The sequence below is a fragment of the Barbatula barbatula genome, assembly GCF_947034865.1.
Source record: "Barbatula barbatula genome assembly, chromosome: 22".
Classification (NCBI taxonomy): Eukaryota; Metazoa; Chordata; class Actinopteri; order Cypriniformes; family Nemacheilidae; genus Barbatula; species Barbatula barbatula.
Window position 1 is genome coordinate 19,156,824 of NC_136785.1, and position 20,537 is coordinate 19,177,360.

At 42.8% G+C, this 20,537-nt stretch overlaps 1 protein-coding gene across 2 annotated transcripts in view; it reads right to left on the reverse strand.

The window, feature by feature from the left end:
- The window catches only part of camk2a (calcium/calmodulin-dependent protein kinase II alpha), a gene marked incomplete at both ends in the record, with an annotated part of 150,689 nt that overhangs the window by 81,122 nt on the left and 49,030 nt on the right, over positions 1 to 20,537 (reverse strand). For both annotated transcript variants that reach the window (XM_079486586.1, XM_079486585.1), the window contains 4 exons: positions 225 to 327; positions 441 to 513; positions 8,664 to 8,729; positions 8,878 to 8,932. In XM_079486586.1, the coding sequence (XP_079342712.1) occupies positions 225 to 327; positions 441 to 513; positions 8,664 to 8,729; positions 8,878 to 8,932 (297 nt within the window). The remainder of the gene's footprint in view (positions 1 to 224; positions 328 to 440; positions 514 to 8,663; positions 8,730 to 8,877; positions 8,933 to 20,537) is intronic.

The following is a 20,537-nucleotide window of genomic DNA, read 5'->3' on the forward strand; positions in this document are numbered from 1 at the left end:
ATTTACATAAACTGCCTTGAAATTTTTGCTCTGTGATTGTGGCCATACTTACACTGTGTCTACACTGGATGCAGGTGGTGTGATGCAATGTGATGGAACAAAAAAACAAAGCATTTCTTGCGCGGTCTAGTGGAGAACGCAGTGTAGACACAGTGTTATACCCATAATCCCGCTCTTCTTGTATTGATATAATGTTGTATGTTGGCAAAATGATCAGGCTTTACCAAACCAGGCCTGTTGGTCCCCTTCAACCTCAATTGCAAGGCCAAAATCAGCTAACTTCACAGCTGCGCCCTTGGATTTGGAAGCCAATAGCAGGTTCTCAGGCTAAAAACATGGAAACAAACGTTCACAACAAACAAAGTTTAACTCAATGATACTTGTATATAAAACTGGTATGAAAAGTTTAAAACATTAGTTATTGAAATACTGAAATGTACCTTTAGGTCTCTGTGCACAACACCCATCTGATGGCAATGAAGTACTGCCTCCAGAATCTGCTGAATGCAATGGCTACATACAAAAGCAAAATAAATAATACAAATTTGCATTACTCTTGGTAGTTATTTTATTGCATACTTTTTAAATGTATAGTATTGTATATGTATATGGGTGTTTTTGCAACTGGGCCCCTTTGACTCTCCAAAATAAAATAAAATCAACCTCTGTGAATTTTAATCATCAGAGTCTGAAATACACAAGGTCAACAAAATAGCATGGAGTCATTAAGATTTTAATCTGGAACATGTTATTTTTACATGTGTGATTCAATATACAGTAAACCTTAAAAATGTGCTGCAGTAAAGACATGTTGCGGAAATTTAATCTTTGCGAATTGGCAGCTAGCAAGGTCAACTACATAAATTTTGACATTTAGCATCTGAATATACATTTTTTGTGTGTAGTTCAAAGTACAGGGTTACTAAGCTGTATGGACAGGACACACAATAAATATTTTTTGGTATGTTGTGTTTGTCTAATAAAATGTAAAAATAAAAGCTTTTTCACATTATTGTGGTAAGGACTCAAAAGTGTGTGACAGGCATGTTTATTTAAAAAAATCCAAAATATTATCTGTAATTAATACAAAACAATTTAAGATGCTGTGAATTAAAACAATTCCATATGAAATAATGTCAAAATGTAATTCAATCATCTTATTTTTGCATATATTGCATTAATTATATTTTAAATCACATTGATCTTTAATTATATTATTTTTAAGATGTATAATGACACTGTGAATAGATTTGTAAGGGTCATATGACACATTTTTACATAAATGCACCTGGCACTGGTCATATAATAAGAATATCATCAAAAAGTTGATTTATTTCACAAATTCCACTTGTCAAACTTGTATATTATATTCATTCATTACACAGACTGATATATTTCAAATGTTTTTTTCTTTTAATTTTGATTATTATAAATAACAACTAAGGAAAATCCCCAATTCTGTATCTCTAAATCTAAATTAGAATATTGTGAAAAGGTTAAATATTGAAGACACATGGTGCCACACTCTAATCAGCTAATTGACTCAAAACATCTGCAAAGCCTTTAAATGGTCTCTCAGTCTAGTTCTGTAGGCTACACAATCATGGGCAAGACTGCTGACTTGACAGTTGTCCAAAAAATGACCATTGACACCTTACAAAAGGAGGGCAAGACACAAAAGGTCATTGCAAAAGGGGCTGGCTATTCACAGAGCTCTGTATCCAAGCACATTAATAGAGAGGCAAGGTAAGGAAAATATGTTGTAGAAAGAGTTGTACAAGCAATAGGGATAACCGCACCCTGGAGAGGATTGTGAAATTTTCTTGTGAAGTATTGTGAAGAGGAAGATGCGATATGCCAGACACAACAATGCAGAAGAGCTGAAGGCCACTATCAGAGCAACCTGGGCTCTCATAACACATGAGCGGTGCCACAGACTGATTGACTGCACACCATGCCGCATTGCTGCAGTAATTCAGGCAAAAGGAGCCCCAACTAAGTATTGAGTGCTGTACATGCTCATTCTTTTCATGGTCATACTTTTGAGTTGGCCAAGACTTCTAAAAATCCTTTCTTTGTATTGGTCTTAAGTAATATTCAAATTTTCTGAGATACTGAATTTGGGATTTTCCTTAATTGTCAGTTATAATCATCCATAAGCTTATGACCATAACCTGTATAACTCTAACGTCCAAGCGGGACAAGAGCCGTGAGGGAACCACAGATGATGCGAGTGATAATGAGTGTCAGCTGCGCATTGCACCGGTCTCGCATCTCTAATGGAGGAGCTCCGGGAGCAGAAAAGGAAGAGCGACAGGACTGTACGACGAGAGAGGACAGGCCTGGATTATATGTGATGTTTTATTATGTTTGTGTGGCCGACAGTTGACCGTGAGGGAACAGCTGGCATTTTAAGTTTGTTTTGGTGTTTGTTTATTTTATTAAAAGTCTGTTTTATGTTCTCCGGTTCCTGCCTCCTTCCTTCCTTACATGGAACTTTTCTACAATAACATTCACTGCTGGGTCTTAAAAGTACCTGTGGTTGCAGAAACACCCATATGTTGTAATGCTGTATAAATACAACAGATATGCTTTATGCTTTACTAGTTCATCTGAGGCAGAATAATAGGGAAAAATGAAATCAGATTCATAAAAGCTGTGGACCGATTTTAATTTCAAACTTAAGTATGCTGCTAAACACAAATAAATGTATTTGGAAGAATGTTTGTAACCAAACCGTGCCCTTTAATAAATACCCTGCATGAATATAGAATATAGAACTGCTATCTTCAGGATTCCTGTAGGGTATTTTGTGAGGGTTGACAACCAGGGCTGCGTTTCCGACAGAGTTACTACGGTTTGGGGAAACAGTCGTAACTACATCATTAATTTCCCCAACGATGCATTCTACTATAGTGGTTAACCAGCGAGTTATGTCGTCATTCGCACCCCGGAGTAGGAAAATAAACTCTAGTGGAAGTCAAGGTTTCCCCAGAACTGTTTAGTTTGCCACATATTTAAAAAATATTTTATTTTATGTTCTACAGAGCAAAGACATTTACACAAGCTTGGAACAACTTCGGGGTAAGGAAATGATAACAGAATGTAAATTGTTTGGGTGAACTGTCCTTTTAATGTTACACCATGAAAGCAGCTGTATAATGTGTAATGGGGAAAAACCAAAGCAAGAGGAGAGGCAGAGAATACAAGTGCAGTATAAACAAAATAAAAATTCTGGGCAGAAATCGAAAATGTTGGAGGCACTTGGCTGAAAACGATACCAAAAGCAGTTATATTTAAAAATTGTTTTCTTTAAGAATGCAGCTTAGTTCAAAAAATTAAGTAATAAAACTTTTATTGACAGTCAAATTAAATCTGCCAATAAGTCTGCCAGCCTGCAGAAGTAGCGTTCGTGTTAACTGTATTGCAGTCATGGGTGGCCTTGTTCGCTTTGGACCTGGCCACAACACCATTTGTTTCCTGCTCGACAGTGGCTAACAAGCCGACTGCGGCAGCAAGCGACGGTGGTGAAATGGGAGTCCCTGTAGCCGTAAATCCATTGCTGCATTGCCATGGACTGTCAGGCCCTGTCACGCTTACCGAACCGGTCTCCTATGGGCATCACCAGACATGTGATGAGATTTCGGTTGCAGCATCGGGTGGCGACATCCTCACATCAGACGCTGAGGACTACTTGCAGCTCCCGGCTACGACTGGTCGAGCCCAGGTCGAGGCTGCCATGGAGATGTCAGCCATGCTTTCCCTGACCGCGGTGAGCATTGTGGCTTCCCCACAGCTCACGACTTGGTATCTGGACACAGAACAGGTGGGAACCGCATTCCGCCCCGGTGCCAGTTTCCCGGCAGTGCATGAAGAGCTCACGAATACCGGCAACGCCCCTTCAGCACCTTCGCCCTGACTTCCCTCGACTCTGGAGCACCTAAGGGCTATGTCGGTACCCCAGGTGGAGTGTGCTCTCGTGGCACAAGTAGGACGCATACTTTATCTCTCGATTCTCCCCAGGCAGACCATTACTTCAGTTTGCCCTCAAGGGTCAAGTATCCTAGTACAGCCTTCTCCCCCTTGGTATGGCCCTGCCTCCCCATGCCTTTACGAAGGTTGTGGAGGCTGCTCTCACTGGGCATGGTTTGGCACCCTAGATCGGACCTCTAGGACCTTCATGTCTGGCTCCTGGTTCGAGCACTGTCACTCGGGCAAGAGCACCAACCACTAGGCGACTGTCGCTATAAGTGGCGCCTCTTCTTGCCCTGCTGTGCTTCCCACAGCACAGAGTGTCCTGGTCTGTGTTGTGCTGGGGCAGCACGACCCGATCAGCAGATTCCTAAGGGGCGCGCGGAGGGCTAAACCCCCGATCCACCCTCTGTACCCTCATGAGACCTTAACGTGGTCCTGGTGGGCTTGCGTAAGGCCCCATTCGAGACCCTGGAGAACCTGGTCTTTCTCTCTAATGATGAAGACCCTTCTCCTGTCAGCGCTCAACTCCATTGGGAGGGTAGGGGATCAGCATGCACTCTCCATATCCAGAGGGTGCCTTGAGTTGCGGGTACCCCACGTGGGCTAGACCCTACCCTAGCCTGGCCACATGCACAGAGTCCCCACCACTCCCGCCTAGGACCAGGTGGGGAACCTGCAGGCGCTCCCCCTGGGAGGAAGTCCCAACCCTCTCCCTGTAGTGTCCAGTACGCGCACTGTGCCTCTACTCGGACTGAACACAGAGCTCCTGCTCTGAGCAGCTCCTTGTCTGTGTTAGGGGACAGCAGGGAGGCCATAACTTGGCTTACCGATCTCAGGCCCCTGCCCACTGTAGTGACACTCACTGCGCCGGGGTGCAGCCTCCTCGTGGGCACTGGCTCAGAGCGCCTCTCTGGCAGACTGATGCAGAGCTGCGGGTTGGGCTGCTTCCCAGCTGGTTGAGGACAGAGTGGAAGCATGTCAGGGAACCGGACAAGAATGTTTTCTTTTTTCCTCTCTCCCAGCTCTCATTCTGGTCGAGTGCTCCCGTCTCCGTTCACTCGTCTCGTCGGTGCATACCCCCAGGGGATAGGTCCGCCGAGGCTGGGAGCAAGCAAACCAATTACATTGGTGCCGAAACCCGGGAGGAAGGAATGTAATGAAGATCCATAAAAGGGAGGGAAGGAGGCCGGAACCGGCGAACGTACAACAAACTTGAATCAAAATAAACAAACAATGACACAGAAGTAAAAGACGGGCAGCCACCTCACGTTAGACTGCCGGCCACAAGAACATCAATACAAACTTAACAAATGTCCGGTCCTCTCTCGTCAACAGTCCTGCTGCTCATACTCTTAAACTCCCGATCTCCTCTGTGAGATATGTGGGACCGGTGTGGGCACAGCCTAAGTTTTGAGATCTTAGAGAGCATGATGGGTTGTAGTGTGCTCTGTTATGTAGGTAGGGGCTAAACCATTTAAGGCTCTATAAGTGATTAAATTTTTTTTAAAGTCAATACGATACTTAATGGGTAGCAAGTGAAGGGTTGATAACATTGGGGTTATGTGATTGTATTTTCTGGACCTGGTTAGAACTCTGGCAGCTGCATTCTGAACTAACTATAGTTTGTTTATTGATGATGCAGGACAACCACTAAGTAGTGCATTACAGTAGTCAATTCTTGAGGTCACAAATGCATGAATAAGCTTCTCTCCATCAGCAACACATTGAATATTTCGTAATTTGGCAACATTTCTGAGGTGGAAAAAGGCTGTTTTTGTGACATTTGAGATGTGATTTCAAAATGACATGTTGCTGTCTAATATAACGCCTAGATCTTTTACTGTTTTTACAGTAAGAGGTAAAATACCTCTTCAGTTTTACTGAAAGAGGTAATGAGGGAGAATGGAAACTGTGGAACCTGTGTCTACTATAAGCTCCATGGGAACAAGGCTTACTGCTTCAGTTTCCCATTCACTTTAAGCACGTTTTATATGTCAAGAACCTTAACCTTAGGAGCATAAAGAACTTGCACTTTCTTCTCCGGGTGGCAAAATGTCCCAGTTTTCCACAATTCTTACATTTAACTTTTGCTGCAGGGCAGTTTTGAACATTAGCCAAATGAGAGCTAGATCCAGATTGAAAACAATTGTGCTTGGACTGTACTAGACTGGGATGGCAACCCACATTGAGCTGGTTTAATCTTGTGCACTGATGCCACATCAAGCATTTGCAACTGCCCCATGGCTGTCTCCATTTGACTGGCTAGGAGAATTGCATCCTTCAGTGTTAACTGTGGCTGTAACAAGTAATATCATCTTGTCATTGAGATGACTTGACTCCCCAAAAGCAGCAGCGTGGCTCAGAACAAACAGTGGATGAGATGTGTGAAAAACTATTTTGATTAATTAAAATAAATTGAAAAAAGACGATGATGTGACACTCATAAAGGCCAACAAGTCTCATACAGCAACCTCATTTGCCTTTACAACAGCCGCCACTACAACCATACATAACAGCAAATCTGACCAGGTTGGAGCCTTGACAGCACACTGCACTGAAATGAGCATATAACTTCATATAAAACTTCTTTAACACCCTAAACAAACAGCCTTAACCTTACCTGGGGTATCAGTACACTACACTCTCCTCTTTCCACCCTCCTACATCAGTTTACATGCACTAAGACCTAGTGGCAAACAGATTAAATCAACACATCCTTTAAGCTAACACAACAGAGTTACACACAGAGAAGGAATGGTGAGTGAGCCCCCTTTACAGCAACAGCCAATTACAGCATTGGAACAGAGAAGTGCCCAATGCAATCTCTTCCTTATCTGAAAAAGGTTAAAAGCACCTTTTCAACAGACACTCTTTGTTCTGCATCTCTACTAGAGATGGAAACAGATTAACCACATTCAAAGTATACCGTCCAGCAAGGCAGCAACAAATGTCTGCAACAAGGTTGAGCTCAGGAGAGCAAACCATTACTTCAAGGTACCTTCATCTGTGTTAAGGATCTTTCTGCACATAATTACGGTCCTTGTCTGCCTGTTCCAGAGTGGTAGGACACTTTTGGTGCCTTAGGAGATCAGCATCCCACAATGCTTTGTGTTTAAGGCTGTTGAACAGAATTCAACTCTCTCCCCAGCAGCACAGCCCATTCTGCCCAGTGAAAGACGTGCCACCACCTGACTGCTTACACCATAAATAATACTAACCAAATCTCTTTCCAGAGGCCTTTGCATTAGAGTATTCTATCAGTTTATGTGAATCTTAGTTGCCTTTGATAGTACATAGTTGATTATCAAATGTGTAACAAATAGTCCTTTAATTATTTTAAATAAAGTCTTCACCTCATAAAAAAACAAAGAACATTCTGTCATTCATCAGTCACCAATATTTTCTATTTGGAATTTTGTCGTAAAATGCAGTATTTTACAAACGCAATTGTGTATCATTACGAAACTTTGTATGGTTCATCAAGGTCATGTTCTAAGAGGACTTGTAAAATTTTAGGCCAGTAGTAAAGAGATATAACACATTAAATGAGCATTAAAATAATTGTGACATATGAGGAAATTAACATAATATTATTTGTTAAGCTTTCCTGTAGCTCCGTGGTAAGAGCATTGTGTTAACAATGCAAGGTTGTGGGTTCAATCCCAGGGGATTGCAGATACCTATGTATAGGGTAATGCTATGTAAGTCGCTTTGGATAAAAGTTAGGCCAAATGCCTAAACGTAAAAGCTGTCGGGTTTGCACTGAATTTTGTATATAGCCTAATTAAAATATATGAAAAGCTTTTTTATTGGTTAAACGATTCTTGTATACATCGCCAATGGCATGGATGCCAAAAAGGGCCATGTGGTTGTATCTTCGAGACACTTTTAAGTATATTTATGTACAAAACTTGGTATGTATCATCACTTTGGTGAAAGCACCACCTAGTGGTCAAAAGTAATAAGCATTTATTGTGATTAAGTACATATCCATGTTTTAACTTGGTTTTCAAAATCTTATCATCTAACACATCCAACACCCTAAAGTCGACACATTTTCTGTCGTTTCTTGTAAATGTCAGGGAAGTTTGGTCTGTACACACATGACGCTTCACATCAGAAGGTGGCTGCTGTATTTAGGAGATCCACCTGCTGCTCTTTTACAGCATCGCACTGCTACACAGAGCATTAAAAAAGTTTTATTTTAGTTTATTTTATGCTTCTCTTGTGCTATAGATGAACAACTGTTTATATGTATTTAGATTGTTTTATATAACATAGGCTAAGTCTATTTTGAGGCAATCTCACAAATCATTTTATTCTCACATAGTCCGCACACACTAGTGTCTCACTGCTAGCTACCGGTTCGCAACCAATCATATCTTGTTGCAACGCATTCTATTGTCACTGTCCTATCTGCCCTGTCAGGACAGTGGAGAGCTGGACAGTGGAGAGCTGACAAGAAAGCACTGGGTGGAGGCAGGGGACCACTAGCTGACATTTTTTTATTTTTCAATTCTAGTTTTGTAATTATTTTTTTCTTTGTAAAGCAAGACAATTTAGGAAAACTGTTCATTCTGAACATTCGGAATGTTTGGAAAATGTTTATTTATATGTGGTTTCGGCTTTCAGTCAAGAATTTTTATTTCGGTTCATGCATATAAAGCAGTCCATAAGTGTTCACATACCTGGCATCTGCTTCACTGTAATATTCCCTGGCCACAATGTCTTCAAACAGCTCACCACCTGTTACTCTGAACCACACAAAAATAGTAATAGCATTAATTAAATGTCCATTGGAGAAAAGCTATTCATCGTAGACTATAGCTTAATTATTATTTACAGGAACACTCATGTTTAGAATGATAATCTTTTATGTCTAAGTTGATGAGAAAAACTCACAAGTCAAAAATGAGGTAATGGTGACCTTCTTCTGAGATGCTGTCATGCAGCCGTACTGGTAGTACATGGAGGTGATGGTTTGAATAGAGGAACAAATGAAAAGGAAGCAGAGAACACAACCATAATGTCAGTTTTTTCATACAGATACAATCGGTTGCAAAAGTATTGAGACAATTTTCTCTGAAATTACTTAATTGTAAAAAAATATTTGTAACATTTATTCTGCATCTTTACATTCTCATGACATATCATAACTGACAGACACCTATGTTTATAGTAAGGCAAGTTTGGTTAGTACTAGTATTTTGTCCTCAAGTTCTTTTCACAGTTGCCCTGCCTTAGTGTTTCCAGGTGTTTCTCATTCACTGTGTATTTTTACCTCTCTGTTCTGTTTTAGGGTTGAAAGCATGTACCTTTCCAATGCATATATAGGCTTTTTTCTATTAAGCGGTATGGTTCGGTTCAGTTCAGTACAGTGGTACGGTTCGGAATGGCAAACCCTGATCCGACTTGTGTTTCCGAACCATTTGTGCCTAACCAATTCCAATTTTGTCTGACAACATTTTTCCAGTGTAAAAATATTTAGATTCTCTATCTGCATATTGAATGTTTCATTCCTGAGAAACTTGAGGGGTTTTCTCGCAAATCATTTTTGCCCTTCGTGGACAAATTTAGGGGTCTCTGACAAACCAACAACGACCCCAAGTTCTCCCTGTAGACAGCGCCAGGCAGCAACTCAAAATGGCAGATGGACTACAACATGTTGTACTAATGTTGTCCACTAAAGGGCAATTCCAGCAGCTGCAAAATTTGTATGGAAACATGATACACTGATACTAACTATAAGTTACACCAATATAATTTTTGTATATACAGTATACAGACAAAATACATATACATATTATACAATGTTACTGTTGTGGAAATGTAAAACATGAGACCAACTAAAGTTGTTATATAGAGAATGTGAATGTTGCATGTTGCAGTGGCTTTGCCATCTTGGGAGGATCATACTCCACTGCTTTTATTGTTTTAATATGTTGTTACTGGTTTTGTTTGATATATGAATAAATCTAAAGCGATAGAACCAGGGGATTTTCCTGAACAACTCTGCATAATGCTATTGCAGTTAACAACACAGCTAGACCGACCTACCATACTTATATTTACATTACATGTATTCATTTGGCAGACGCTTTTATCCAAAGTGACTTACAAGTAATGGTTATTATTTCTTCTACAGTGGCACATCAGAGCAGAGCAATCGGGGGTAAGGTGCCTTGCTCAATGGCACTTAAGTCATGACCTGCTGGCACTGAGATTCAAACCGGAAACCTTCTGATCACAAGCCCAATGCCCTGACCACCAGGCCACAGCTATTTTGACTTGACTTGACCGCACTAGCAAGATGGGGCAACATTCAACGTGGCAAGAAGTAGCTTCACATTCTCTATTCAGTTAAAATGGCATTGGCACAGTTCCCCTAGCTCAGTCGGTAGCGTGTTGCACTAAATTGTAAGTGTGATACCAATTAAATTTTTATATTAGTAGGTATAATAAACGAGTTGAAGTAATCTATGATTCAGGTAAATGGTATTGGCAAAGAGTTCTAACATACCAACTCAGTCGTGTCGCGCCAGAAAAGCAAAGGTTTGATCACAGGGAACACACTGATAAAAGATTTAGCTTTGAAAAGAAGTGTAAACGTTAGCATTTACCAACAGGGCCTGTTCTTTAAAATTGTCCAGCTGAGCTATTTTTTCTATTTTCCAAACATGCTTGACCCTGATAATCACCATTTTGGCTATTTTCATTTACGTATTTCGTAGATGCTTTTATCCAAACCAACTTACATTGCATTATTACCATACATTTTGTTTCTGAGTATGTGCAATCCCTGGGTTCGAACCCATGACCGTGGAAATGCTAGTACGATGCTCTAACCTTTGAGCAACAGGAAAGCTCTACAGAGCATGCATTGTAAATACGTTGACTTAGCTTAGTCCTGTTTCATTCACTGTAGAACTTTGAAATGCAGGTGTGAGTGCTTGAGTGAGCCATTTATTGCAATTCGAAACCTCACTGCTAGATGCTGCTAAATGCTGCTAAATTTCATACATTGGCCCTTTAATGATAACGTGGCACTTTGAGAAGTGTTCAAAGTTATCTTAAAACAAAACAAACACAAAAATTAACACAAAAAAATGTTGACCCATGCAAATGTAGTTTGCAAAAAGTAGAACAAAAGGTGTTAGTAATTATGACCAGAGTGTTAACTCTTAACAGCTGTCTAGGCTTCTTAGGTTAAGAGTCTAAATATATTACTAAAGAGACGACATGAGCTGTTTTACCACACACTGTGTTTCTTATTCGTTTTTCCTGTTGTAGGGCTCCAGCATATTTGAATACAGAGCACCATCTAGTGGTAAGAACCAACATACACGACATCTCTTTTTTTCTAAATAACAGTAACTGTTATTCAAACAGTAGATAAAGTTAAACTTATTTCAAACTTGGTTTGGCAACCACTCTGCCAGAACATGTCACTTCTGCCTCAATTTCAGGTTTTGCAGACAACAGCTCATGTGTTGTTATTGCTGAATTTGTAGGCACCTCCTCTGGAACACGTCATTGATCACAGGCTGAAATGAATCCTGGAGGTGTGAATTCTGTTAATTTGACTCTTTCGTCTTGAGCAAGTGTTTTCGATTTCTTCTGTACACTTCTCCGTCCTGAGTTTGTACCAGATATGACCTTGGTTTTTAACCACTACAGCTGGTTTCCAGCTAATTTCTGATATCAATCTCATGTTTTCTCCTTCCTTCAGAGCAAGTAAGTCTCTTGTTCCATGATCGTAGTAGAGCTTTTGCTTTAGCTGTCTACATAATGATATCTTTTTTATAAATAACTGGAATAGTTTTAGTTTTGAGGGCAGACCTGACCTGTTGAAAAGTGACGGTCTCCATCCCCCCTGGGCTGGTGCTTTCCCCCAGTCTAGAAATATGTCACAAAATCTGAAAGGGAAAACTTGACTCACTGGGGCCCAGGTCATGAAGCAGACAGAATGGCATAACCAACGGTCTGCTTGCAGTCTCATGTCGCAGAATACACAAAATGCACAACATGCGATAATACCTTCTCCCAAACCTCATAAAATATCGACTGTGTCTGTCCCCCTGATTAGCAAAGATAAAATAATGTGTAAACCTCTCAAAGAAAATGTAATTAACGTTAAACAAATTAAACATGAACAAAATAAAGATAATCAACTGTTACGACTCGGATTGCTAAATATTAAATCACTCTCTAATAAAGCCCTTTTTATTAACAATATGATGACAGATCATAAAATAGACATGCTCTGTCTGGCAGAAACATGGTTATAGCCAGATGATTATATTACTTTAAATTAAATAGTCCCCCAAGATTATTATTATAAACATCGTTTAAAAGGCAGAGGGGGAGGTGTTGCTGCACTTTAAAATCTTAGCATTTCTCAGAAGTCTAACTCTAAATACAATTCTTTTGAAGTCAAGTCAAGTCAAGTCAGCTTTATTTATATAGCGCTTTTTACAATTTTCATTGTTACAAAGCAGCTGTACAAGAAAACATTGACTATAAGTAAAACATAAAAGGTTATGGAAGTCAAAACATAGGTCAAATATCAGACACACAATAAATTCCTATATGCAGTGTTAATTAAATAAGACTATCAAATTCTGGCAGCCCCCCCGGCCAGGCAAACAGTGCAAAACAGTATGCAAACGGTGGCGAGGAACCCAAAACTCCATTGGAGGAGAAAAAAAACCTCAGAGGGAAACCAGGCCTAACCAGGGGATTCCAGTTCCCCTCTGTCAAAAACTGCTGCCTCTGCACAAGCTCGACAGTGCTTGTGTAGCAGAGTCTAACTCAGAACTACTTAGAACTACTTGGCATTCTTTTGGCCAATCGTGGCCATAGGCCACTCCTATAAATACAGGAAGTAGTCCTTTTGGCTGTCCTCTTGCTCACTGGTGACGGAAGGTGTCATACTTCCGGGTCACTCGCTCCGTGTTTGGCTGCGGCATTTCTACAGGTAAGGTAGCGGCTGCTGTCTGCGCTCATTTCGCTGTTATCAACTGCCGTTATTTTATGCATTGACCGCTCGTAGATCTCCTGTTGGTGGGCCAGTCTGGTTCAACGCATTAAAAAGCGGATGCTACGAAAAGCTTACTGTACTGTTTGTACCTTCCGAGCTGCCTCCTTCTGGGTGGTGCAAAACGCTGTCATCGGTATGTAGGATACACGTTTGGGGATTTATTTGTTTGAGTTGGGGTTAATTTATTTCTTTTATAAATAATAGGAATCGGGCTGGTTCAATGTGAGAGTGACCTCAGTCGCAGAGTAATCCCTCACTAGCTGCTGTTTTGCCTGGATTGCTGTTTGACTGAACTTTAATTGAACGTTGTATTCGCAACTTCGCTAGATCGCGGCACGCCTGTGTCGCACAGCTGCTTGTCTACCGCGTATTATATTCGCAACTTCACCCCTCCACTTGATCGTGGTATGCCTGCTTGACGTGCAGGTTCTGAACATTTACTCGCAAGCGCTACTGGTCGCTGTCCGCCCGTTTTTTTATATATATATTTTTTCTGATTCAGTGGTATTTTGTATTTGTTTTCTTTAGCCAAGGTCTTAATTACCTCCACCCTATTTATTTAGTTTCTTTGTTTTGGAATTTATATATATTACTTTCCCGTGTACTGTCCGCCTTGAATTATTGTTGGGCTGGCAGTTTTGGTTATGACCAAGACTACTTCAGTTTGTTTATTTTGATATTAGATTGATTTCCTTTTTTTGAGTGACTACCTTTTGAAAGTGTTTGTCTGTTTCAGTTGCTGACAGCCGAAAGTGGTGGTGTTGGAGTCCGGGTGGTGGTGTTCCCTTTCTGTGTGCTGTGCTGTCGATCCCGTTTTCTTTGTTGCATTTACTGTGTGTTTTCTAGTGTTTGTGTGTGTTCACGTGGGTGACTCTTCTTGGGATTCCTCCTTGCCTTTGTGACTCCCGTCTCCTCCACTGGAAGGCCTCAGTATAGTGAATGTAATGTGTCTCTTGGTCCCCCCTCCCTCAAGTATTAATGTTTTCTAAATTATCTTTTTAAATGATTGGAATAAAGTTTGTTGCTCTTTTTAAACATTGAATTTCGTCTTGGCTGAGTTGTATACGTACCCGTGTGTCTAAGTGAATCTGTATTATTGGTATTAGGAAATTAACCAAAATCATTCTCTGGGTGAAACTCCCAGGGTGGCGTAGTCGGTGTGTTGGGGCAGGTTTGATTTCGACCATCACCTCCCCAGTTTTGTCTGTTTTCTACACTGCTCATGCCACAATCGCACAACAAGGCAAAATAAAAAAAGTTTGATTTAAAATTATCATTAATAATCTAATAGCGACTGAAGTTTTGTAGAGTCGCCACGTCCTTCGTCCAGCATTTGTCAGGTCTGGGAATGGATTGCGCCCTGCCCGCTCCGGTAATCTTAGACTGCATCCTGCCCGCTCTAGTAACCTTGAAACAATTAGATAAGACTGGCTGAGAGTAAAGTACTGTTCTGCACTCTTTGATGCAACAAATGCATCAGTTGTTATTGGAAGTGTCCCTGGTTCCGGTTGATCTAACTATTGCAGCCTAGATCTTTGAAATATATATATTCTGATAGTGTAGTGTATGCAAGAATAAAAAGAATGCGTCTTTAGTTTAGATTTAAACTGGCAGAGTGTGTCTGCCTCCCGGACAGTGCGGGGTAGACTGTTCCAAAGTTTAGGCGCTAGAAAGGAAAGGGATCTACCACCTGCACTTGATTTAGAAATTCTAGGTATTACCAACTGACTGGACACCTGAGAGCGTAGTGCACGTGATGGACTGTAATACAAGAGAAGTTCTCTCAAGCAGTGAGGAGCTAAACCATGTAGGGCTTTATAGGCAATAAGCAAGATTTTAGGTAACCAGTGCAAGGTTGACCGAACCGGGAAAATATGCTCATAATTTTTTGTACGTGTAAGAACTCGAGCTGCCGCATTTTGGACCAGTTGGAGTTTTTGTAATAAGCCTGCAGGGCAAACACCTACTAGTGCATTACAGTAATATAGCCTTGAATGTCATGATGTCATGAATGGAGTCAACCATCCGGCCCGGGAGAGCATGGTAGACATCTCAACATCTGCTTTATCCTGAGCTCCAAGGAATCATCAGGGTCGGATGGCAAAAGGTTGCCCTCCGATGCTGCAAGCGACATCTCATCCTCATCACGCAGCGTTTCCGAATACGTGGCTGAGGAGCAAGGCGTGTTAACACAATTTTACAGCTAGACACACTCTGTCAGTTTAGTCTAGACTAAAGATGCATCTTTTTAATCTTGCATACACTACCATAATGTAAACACTCAAAAGGGTTAAGCTGCACTAGTTCAATTGGAACCAGGAACACTTGCAATGACAACTGATGTATTTGTTGCATCAAAGAGTGCAGAACAGTTCTCTACTCTCAGCCAGTCTGTTCTCATTGTTCCAAGGTTACCAGAGCGGGCAGGACGCAGTTCATGCCCAGACCTGACAAAAGCTGAGATGATAGAGCTGGATAAAGAATGACGTTGCAACTTGACACGTCTTCACTACAAAATTTCAGCTGCTATTAGATTAATTAAGATAGTTAAGATAATTTTAAATCAATGTTTTAATTTTTCCCTTGCTGCTATAAATATTACTGTTTCCAAATATATAGAGACTATACGTGTCCCCCGAATAATACTACAAAGTAAACATTTTGGCAAAAGTCAGAGAAAAAATCTGATCGTGATTAAACCTGAAGACAATGTAATAAACAACCAAAACCAATTTATAAAGTTCGGCCTACTTAATATTAGATCACTAAATTCAAAGGCAGTTATTGTAAATGAAATGATCACGGACAACAGTTTTGATATACTCTGTCTTACCGAGACCTGGCTTAAACCAAATGATTATTTCGGCCTAAATGAGTGTACCCCACCAAGTTATTGTTATATGCATGAGCCACATCCGGTTGGTCGGGGTGGCGGCGTCGCTACAATATTTAGAAACTTTCTTACTGTATCTCAGAGAACAGAGCATAAATTTAAATCATTTGAAGTGCTTGCGTTGAACATAATTATTCCTAACAAAAGTAAAAAACCACTGCTTTCTTTTACATTGGCTACGGTGTATAGACCCCCTGGTCCCTATACTGATTTTCTGAAAGAGTTTGCGGACTTCCTATCGGACCTATTGGTTAACGTTGATAAAATACTAATTGTCGGAGATTTTAATATCCACGTAGATAGCGCTAACGATGCATTAGCACTGGCGTTTACAGAACTATTACAATCTTTTGGGGTAATACAACACATTAAAGGACCAACTCATCGATTTAATCATACACTAGACCTGATTATATCTCACGGAGCCGATCTAACCAATATAGATATTATGCCTCAAAGCGACGATGTCACCGATCACTATCTTATAACGGGTACTTTGCACACGTCTGGAATCAGCCCTTTAACACGTTATCGACAGGGTAGAACAATCACCTCCGCTACTAAAGATAGCTTCGCAAAGAGCTTGCCAGATCTGACTCCTTTAATAACCATACCAATAAATAACGAATCGCTCGATGTCATGACCAGGAAATTGGGCACTATTTTCTCTAATACATTAGAAGCTGTTGCACCTACGAAGTCAAAAAAGATTAATGAGAAAAATATTGCACCTTGGTACAATAGCACCACTCGCGCCCTTAAAAGAGAAACACCCAAACTAGAGCGCAAATGGATAAAATCGCAATTAGAAGTCTTTAAAATGGCGTGGAAAGAGAGTGCAAATTGTTATAAAAAGGCACTAAAAGCAGCAAAGGCTGAGCATCTTCGTAACCTCATAGAAACCAACAAAAACAATCCAAGGTTTCTATTTAGCACAGTCGCTAAATTAACAAATAAACAGACACCACCTGACCTGGCTATTCCGCCGCACCTCGGTAGCAATGAATTCATGAATTTTTTTACAGAGAAAATCGAAAACATTCGTGACAAAATTGTAAAAACTCAACGTCCAAATCTGTCCTATGAATTAGCACCAACCATCGCTCCAAAAGAAAGGCTACAGGGTTTTCACCTATAAAACAGGAAGATTTTTGTAGCGGGGTTCACGATTGAAATGAGGAAGAGGACGAGGGTTGTGAGTCCGACAACGGAGCTTTATTAAATGAAACAAAAATAAACACACTCTGGGTGGTCAACAGAAAATAACTGGGTGGCGAATTCTCTAGCACACCACGAACGGTCTCCGCACAGGTAGCACGCCAGCTCAGTTTCCGTGCTCAGTCCGCGGCTCTCTCACCACCCGTCTGTCGGCCGGCTCCTTTTATTGATCTCCGCGCCCTTACTGGAATTGGATACAGGTGTTGATAGTTTGCACATGCTCCATTTACTCACCGCTCGTCTCCCGGCTCTCTCTCCTGCCGCAGACCTCGCTAAACCACGCCCCCCTCGCCACATACCCCCACCGCCCTTCTCAGGCCGGGGAGCCATCCGGCCTGCAGCCCCCCCCCCCCCCATTCCTGGAGAGGAAGTCGGCCACAGCCATCCGTGCACCCGGCCTGTGGATCACCTGAAATTTAAAAGGCTGTAAGGCCAGATACCACCGGGTGATCCGAGCGTTGGTATCTTTCATGCGGTGGAGCCACTGCAGAGGAGCGTGGTCCGAACAGAGGGTGAATTCCCGGCCCAGGAGATAGTATCTCAGGGTGAGAATGGCCCATCGGATGGCTAAACACTCCTTTTCTATGGTGCTGTACTTAGTCTCTCTCTTGGAGAGCTTACGACTAATGTACAGCACTGGCCGCTCTTCACCCCCCACCTCCTGGGCCAGGACGGCACCCACCCCCCTGTCCGACGTGTCAGTCTGTAACAGAAAAGGGAGAGAAAAGTCAGGAGAGTGTAAGAGCGGCCCGCCACACAGGGCAGCCTTCACTTGGGTAAACGCCTGCTGGCACTGCTCCGTCCACTGGACGGTATCTGGTGCGTCCTTTTTAGTGAGATCAGTCAGCGGGCTGGTGAGTGCCGAATAGTTAGGTACAAAGCGCCTGTAATATCCCGCCAGCCCCAGGAACTGTCTTACCTCCTTTTTGGTCTTGGGTCTCGGACATGTCGCAACGGCTGCGGTCTTATTAATTTGGGGCCGCACCTGCCCGTGACCCAAGTGGAAACCCAGATACCTAACTTCCACACGCCCAAACGCACACTTCTTCGGGTTGGCCGTGAGACCCGCCGCCCTCAGCTCCCCCAGGACCGCCCTCAAGTGTTGGATATGCCGCTGCCAATCATTACTGTAAATGATAATGTCATCTAAGTAAGCAGCGGCATATGCCATATGGGGACGGAGTATGCGATCCATAAGGCGCTGGAAGGTGGCCGGTGCTCCGAACAAGCCGAATGGAAGGGTAGCGAATTGGTGCAATCCGAACGGCGTTGTGAAAGCAGTTTTCTCTTTGGATAACGGTGATAGGGGGATCTGCCAGTATCCCTTTGTTAAATCCAGTGTCGAATAAAAGCGAGCTGTGCCTAGCCGATCAAGCAACTCGTCGATCCGAGGCATTGGATAGGCGTCGAACTTCGACACCGCATTCACCTTGCGGTAATCCACACAGAACCTGACCGAACCGTCGGTCTTGGGCACCAAGACTATCGGGCTCGCCCAGTCACTGCTGTATTCTTCTATTACCCCCATTTCAAGCATCGATTCTAATTCTTTCTGAACTACATTTTTTTTGTGTTCAGGTAGCCGATACGGCCGGCTGCGAACTACCACGCCCGGTGCAGTCTCAATATGGTGCTGTATGAGGTTTGTACGACCAGGTAGGGGCGAGAACACATCCGTAAACTCTGCCTGCAACTTGGCTACATCCGTGAGCTGGGAGGGTGAGAGATGATCTCCCCCAGGAGCCAGAGCGAGTGATTGTGACTAGATATTCGCCTCTGGACCGAGATCATCTTCCCCCGTTATTACCGTCGCCAGCATCACAGACCCCCCCTCCTGCCATTTTTTAAGGAGGTTGAGGTGGTAAATCTGACGTGACCCGCTCCTATCTGTTCGTATTACCTCATAATCGAGATCCCCAACTTGCCGTGTGACCTCGAACGGTCCTTGCCACTTTGCAAGTAATTTGGAACTTGACGTGGGGAGCAATACAAGCACTTTCTCTCCCGGTGCAAATTTCCGTAATTTGGTACCCCTGTTATATAGCCGGCTTTGTTTGTCCTGAGCCTGTAACAAATTCTCCATCGATAGCCGCCCCAGTGTGTGGAGTTTTGTTCGCAGGTCCAGGACATATTGAATTTCATTTTTAGCGCTAGAGGGTCCGTCCTCCCAAGTCTCTCTTAGGACATCCAAAACCCCTCGGGGCTGTCGTCCAAAGAGAAGCTCGAAGGGGGAAAACCCCGTGGAGGCTTGAGGGACCTCTCGTACAGCAAATAAGAGGGGTCCCAACCACTTATCCCAATTTTTGGCGTCTTCGTGAACGAACTTGCGAATCATGGTTTTCAAAGTGCGATTAAAGCGTTCGACCAGACCGTCCGTTTGTGGGTGAAAGACGCTGGTACGAATCGATTTAATGCCCAGTAATTCATAAAGTTCGCGAATTGTTCGTGACATAAACGCCGTGCCTTGGTCCGTGAGGATCTCACGGGGGATCCCCACGCGGGAGATGATGCTAAACAGTGCCTCTGCCACGCTCTTAGCGGAGATGCTATGGAGGGGCACTGCTTCGGGATATCGGGTTGCATAATCCACCAGAACTAATGCAAATCGATGTCCTCTCGATGATCGCTCTAATGGCCCGATGAGGTCCATACCAATTCTATCGAAGGGGACCTGCATTAAGGGTAATGGGCGCAATGGCGCTTTTGGGGAGGCCGGTGGATTAACCAGCTGACATTCACGACACGCTGCGCACCACCTGCGCACGTTCTCGTGAATGCCCGGCCAAAAGAACCGGGTCATTAGGCGATTTAGTGTCGATGCTTGCCCTAAATGTCCCGCCATTGGATTACAATGAGCCGCCTGAAAAAGCATTTCCTGGCGGCTTTGTGGTACTAACAATTGGGTTGTATCTGCCTTTGTTTGAGCATCTTGGGTTACTCGATACAACCGGTCTTTTACGATCGAAAAGTAGGGATACGATAGCGGACGTGCGGGTTGGAGAGGCTGACCATCAATACTTTGAACCTGCTCAAATGCAAACTTGAGAGTCTCATCTCGGGACTGCTCCAGGGGAAAGTCATCGCGATCGGATAGACTTAGCCTCCCAATCGCGCTTGTTTCCCCCGACGCAGCCGCCTGCGGTTCAGGTTCAGCCTCCCCGACCCGCACGAGAGCTCCGTCCCCCCGCTTCTCAATCTCCCAAGCGACACCCGTACATAAATACCCCAATAATTCCTTAAAATTAGCCCAATTCGTCCCCAGGATCAGCGGGTGTCGGAGGTGCGGATTAACTGCCACCTCCACACTATGCTTTTGTCCCCTGAAAAAGATGACAGCGGGCACCAAAGGGTATTTTGCCACGTCCCCGTGCACACACCGTACCCGAACCTGGCGGCTATCATCCAATGCCT